Source organism: Sinocyclocheilus anshuiensis, unplaced genomic scaffold, assembly GCF_001515605.1.
Source record: "Sinocyclocheilus anshuiensis isolate Anshui unplaced genomic scaffold, SAMN03320099.WGS_v1.1 scaffold1170, whole genome shotgun sequence".
In the NCBI taxonomy this organism is placed as follows: Eukaryota; Metazoa; Chordata; class Actinopteri; order Cypriniformes; family Cyprinidae; genus Sinocyclocheilus; species Sinocyclocheilus anshuiensis.
In genome coordinates this window covers 269,541-275,235 of record NW_015538055.1, presented here as the reverse complement: position 1 = coordinate 275,235, position 5,695 = coordinate 269,541, and the positions used below count along the sequence as shown (strand labels likewise).

Genomic DNA, 5,695 nt, shown 5'->3' with positions numbered 1-5,695 from the left:
CCGTTTTAGGTAGGCGTGGTTGACTCTTAACTTTTATAAAGAATATCTCTTTGGATTTGAGACTTTAGTCTTTGCAACTTTACAGATCTTCTCCTATGCACCAAGAGCTTGTAACACTCCAAAGAGTTATCATGTGACCCCATATCATGTATGTCGCATCATATGACCCCTTTAAGTACACTGAAATCTGCATCTTATTCTACTCATGCATTGCTGTCCAAATTAAAGCATTTACTGCATATATGAAATAATACATTGAATTAATCTGTAAATAACATACATTTTAATTAAATATTAATATAAGTATATTAATAATATATTATACACTCACTAATAATATATATTCCAGTATTGTTATTATTTTTCTTTTTCTTTATGAAGTCTTTTTGCTGAATGCATGCTAATTAATTCTGAACTTTGTTGCCCCCTGCTGTCTGTGTTTGTTAAACCCTCTTGTGTTTAGATCTACATGCTACAGCGTTTACCAAAAAAATTCAATTCCTCTAGGTATATTTTCTGTTTTCTCAGATGCCCCATCTGCAGTGATATCAAAATGATCAATGACCATTTGTACTTGTTCTAACAAAGCTGTTAATTTGTTATGCACATTAATGACAATGTCATGTAAAGCTGTGATAACTTTACTTGTCTGATATTGTATTCTCAAGAAGAAAATATCCATCATATTTTGGCAATTTAACCTTAGTCTTGAGAGCTGAACATTGGCAATTGCCTCCAGTCCCCAAATATCTCTCCTCAAAGCAATAACTAGTCTCAAACTTCTATAGAAATGCCAGAGCCTAAAAACAATAAAATACTAATCTTTAGACAGATTACCCATGAGGCCTGTCCATGGCCTAGCTCTAATAAGCACTGAATTCACTTGACTTCACGGCCCTGAGGTGCATGCTATTAGAGATCATTTTTCCAGCTGGCCTGTAATTTCAACTTTGAGATGAGATTTGCATTTTTAATAAGAGGTAAGAGGCCATGAGAGGTTATGAAATAACTGAGTGATTTAGTATAGAATGAGAAGAGGTCCAAGTACAGATCCCAGTGGAACCCCAGAGGATTGTTGGTGTGCAGATTAATTGGATGTTTTCTATCGTACCTGACAGGCTTAGTAATGCAGGAGGAATATGAATTTAAGAGCTCTGCACTTTAGATGCTTATCTCACAGAATAGCATGGTTTATGGTTTCAATTATTAAAGAATTATATTATAGAATAGAAGTACAATCTTTGTGATGTTTGGGAAATGTGTCCTTTAATGGTTTCTTCCTACGGATGTAATGCATTGTGGTAGAATCTGCTACTGCTGGAAAATAGATAGCCATCTCAATCTTAAAATAGCTAATTTATCCGAATTAGAGAAATCAGAAATTATGGGTAAATAAGTGAAAAGATTAAGAAAAAACAAGTGAAAGATTGAGAAAAGACTTTGTGGAGTTAAAGGCTTGATAGAAGTTCTTAGATCTTGCATCTTGTCTAAAACAATTCACAAGCTAAGGACAGACAATAACATAAGCAGAGAATTACTGAAAAAATCATTTTACTTCCTTGTCCAGGAATTAAGCTGACATCTATATCTGGTTACATGAAACCTGTCATACAGCATTACTGTTATGCTTTAGGAAGAATGTATTTGCAGTAAAAGGTGTAACCGAGGTATATAAAGAAACATGTTCCTATGCATGACCAGACCAGCTTCCATCATGAAGATGCTAGTGTGTGCTCTTATTGTGCTGCTTCTCTGCAGTGCCTCAGGTAAGATGAAAGCTTCTCTCTCTCTCTCTCTCTCTCTCTCTCTCTCTCTCTCTCTCTCTCTCTCTCTCTCTCTCTCTCTCTCTCTCTCTCTCTCTCTCTCTCTCTCTCTCTCTCTCTCTCTCTCTCTCTCTCTCTCTCTCTCTCTCTCTCTCTCTCTCTCTCTCTCTCTCTCTCTCTCTCTCTCTCTCTCTCTCTCTCTCTCTCTCTCTCTCTCTCTCTCTCTCTCTCTCTCTCTCTCTCTCTCTCTCTCTCTCTCTCTCTCCTCAAAATATCTATTTAAATAAAAAGGGGTCTAAGGGTTAGAGTTTATTGAATTATACAAATTCACAAATTAATCACTGCAATGCATTTTGTGAAATGGTTCAACTGATTAATTGAAAAGAATAGACTCAAACGAATGGTTTGTTCATGAATTGCACATTGCTATCATGTCTCGGGTCATGATTTCATCACTTCAAAACAATGAGGAAATAATATGTTTTTATGAAATGTAGTGGAGTAACTTGTCAAATATTATGCTTTGGAATGTAGTTAAAAGTTTTCCAAACTGCTCTGATAGAGTGCAGATACTTTCACCATTGCTATCTGTCTGTCTAATATGTAATCTCCCAATAGTGCACTCGCTGACATGCTACACCTGTGTGGATGGGGACTGCAAGACCCCAAACGAATGTCCAGCCTCAAGCAATTTCTGCAAAACAGTTTCAACAGGTAAGCAATCGATATTAACTCAATTTTCAAGTCATTAACATCCAATGTGATTTTACTATCATTGATATACTACCTTATGTTAATATTTAGAATTATATTTTATTTTTTATTTAAATTTGTTAAATGTTTAGTAATTTTTTGTGTTTTTGTAATTTGTATTATTATATTTGAATATCTCTAGTTTTTAGTAAGTTTTAGTTTTTAGTTTATTTAGTTGTAGTTATTCTAGTGCTTCAACTTGGCGAAAATGAAAAGTGTTGCCTTGGCGACTAGCTTAAATACGTTTTTTTTATATATTTTATTTATTCTTAGTTAATGTTTATTTTATTTCAAGTAATAAAAATTGTATGGTTTTAATTTTAGGTTTTGTTAACGATAATAACCTTGGTAACAGCTTCATATTTATTACCCCTCGGTAGGTGAAGGAAAATGTTGTTTCTTCATTAGAGGTCTGTTTTCTACAAGTTTAGATAGGATATTGAGCTGTTTTCTTGTTATGCTCTAAACCGTAGCCACTGTGTTCAGCCGGACATGTGAGGAGTTCTGTGTTCCGGGAGTGAACATCCACTGCTGCACTTCTGATCTTTGTGACTGATCTCTCAACGTCACCAGTCCTGCTGATCGACTGTCCTTGAGTCAGGCACTCATGTTCATTGTAATAGCGTAGCAGGAAAAATATCATTGGGTTACTCTAGGTGTATAATTTTTCTAATGACTTTTTTCCATCTGACTCAACATGGTTTGCTTTACATAACATTACTTAATAAAGGAATGTCTAATAAGCATGGTTTCTGTCCCAGATCGGCATGATTTGATTTATGAATTGAATAAAATCTACTCAGTAAAATGCTGTGAATGTGTGTGTTCAGTATCAAAGGAATGTAGGTCATTCGAGAGAGATGTTATGATGCCATACGTGTCTGGATTAACTGCTGCTTTTAACAGATGAGAAGCCAAACATGCAGTCCAGGCATTAATATCTCTCATGAAAGGCAAGAAAAAAAAATGCATATCAAATGTTGATTAAAGGTGATTTAAAACATAATTACTTGCTTGTTCCAAACAAGCTTAACTCATTAGCATCGATGAGATGCTCTGTACACTTTATCAACCATTCACAAGTTTTAGTTAACAAGTTTATCATTCAGTCCGGGCATTATGAAAAAAGTAACTTTAAATTTAGCACAGATAACTGTTGTGATCCTTATAATATGCATAATAATACTAATTATCATTTTTGAAATGAACATTGCAGTCTTCTATATAAATGCATATATATATATATATATATATATATATATACAATATTATATATATATATATATATATATATATATACAATATTTTAAAAATACCTTCCCTGTACACAAAACATTTGGGCTCCTTCTAATAATCTTAATTCAAACAAGGAAATATGGGTCAGGCATGAATTAATCCGTTTCCATGACTGCAGGGTTTGTTATTAAAGAGATTGAGGATTTTCTTCCTTAAAAAATAACCTGCACACCTTCTTTCACAGAGCGACCGGGACAGCAATTTATCTTATCATGTTCTCTAATGGACAGCAAAAGATTAAGAGCCAGAGGCCTCAGTGTTTTAAATTGACATGGCATTTTTGTCAATTTACAAGTTCCAAGAAATGAGCAAGTGAATGAGCAGTCGTTTCTGAGAATCTGAGCTCTTTCTCTGATTAAGGGAGAGTGAGATTTCCAAGATTTGTCAAGAAAGAGAAAGAAAAGGGGGGAACAGGACACATAACAGTGATGGATTGAACTTTAACTGAACTGAAACTGTAGAAAAAGGCCTTGTCATCTTGGAGTGGCCACGATCAAAGTGAATTCCATTTTGCAACCTATTTTAGTTCTGCAATTTGAGTGAAACTTGATACTTAATGAGGAAAAAATGTTGGATGGGGCTTAATTGTATCTATTTCAAGCTGATTGGACAGTGAAATGTGGGTATCACCCACCAAAAAAAAAGATGTTAAAATTATACCTAAATACCTATTTTGCAATAAATGTTGTCAGCAAAAACGGAAAGTCATTTAAGAGGAAGACACATTTTATTCATATTATAAAGATTGCAATATATATATACAAACACACACACATATATATATATATATATATATATATATATATATATATGCATTTGTAAATATACAGAACTTATCTTTAAATTTACGAGAGCACATTAATAATTTGAGTGCATTAGTCATGCTAGTGCCAGACCAGCCATCACCTCAAACTGCCCTTTTCACTGCAACATAAAGGAAACGAACAGATTGCATAATTGGGCAAACTTCCAAAAATCAAAACAAGCAGATTATCGCTGAAGCAAATCAAATGTCTGATGACCTTCACATTCATCTGCGTGCACAGTCAGAGAGAAACCATGAACACCTTGATTTCATATTGGCCCATTTTCTGCACCAGCTTAGACATTCTTGAACCAGATTCACCTCCTGTCCTGAGGTCTGAAACGCTATGTAGTGCACCACAATCCCCTGGACCTATTTTTTAAGACAATTCCAGATATAAGCGACTTAAGGACTGTTGACAAGACATCACATGCACTTTGGCTAAGAAACACTCGCTGTGCTAGCAGGTAGTGTCACATGCCAAGGCAGCGCATCCTCAGCTGGGCAGATTTCCTCTAGCTGAGAATGGAAGAAAAAAGCTTTTCACAAGTGAATACAGTTCTTATTACAAAATGTCAATCCACACTCCTCGAAGTTATAGAATGTAAAAAGTGAAACTGCACTTAAGGGGAAATTTCTGTGTGACCTGAGCTTTACAATTATCTTGATGGTGTAACCTTATGTAGTGAGGATGATTCGGTCATATTAAATAACATTTTTGAGCTAGGTTAGTTCAGTTGGTTCCACATGAAGTATATTTTTAGTTTTACAGTGCAGTCAAGCTTTTTGAAGGTACTTGAATGATGAATTCTCCTAAGGGCAGTGCATTAATGTCACCTTCATTTCCCTTTCCTTGTGGATGGATTCAGAACATGGTGTTTGGTTAATAAAATATTTCTCACTACCATATTTAAGTATATTTCTATGTCACCAGGTGTGCAGGTGTTCAGTTCCTATATAACCTGTTTGTTTTCAGTCTACAATTAATGAAATTAAAGTTACTTTTTAGAGAATTTATGGCTAAATAAAATATTTTTACAAAATATTCTATACTAAAAATACTATATATATATATATA

At 34.4% G+C, this 5,695-nt stretch overlaps 1 protein-coding gene across 1 annotated transcript; it reads left to right on the top strand.

Annotated features, from left to right (window-relative positions):
- Positions 1-1,681: 1,681 nt before the first annotated feature.
- Positions 1,682-3,324, top strand: LOC107683433 (lymphocyte antigen 6D). The gene is made up of 3 exons (XM_016479487.1): positions 1,682-1,766; positions 2,382-2,477; positions 2,990-3,324. Exons 1-3 carry the CDS (start codon positions 1,682-1,684, stop codon positions 3,070-3,072), a joined length of 264 nt encoding a protein of 87 aa, XP_016334973.1. The 3' UTR covers positions 3,073-3,324.
- The last annotated feature ends 2,371 nt before the right edge of the window (positions 3,325-5,695 follow it).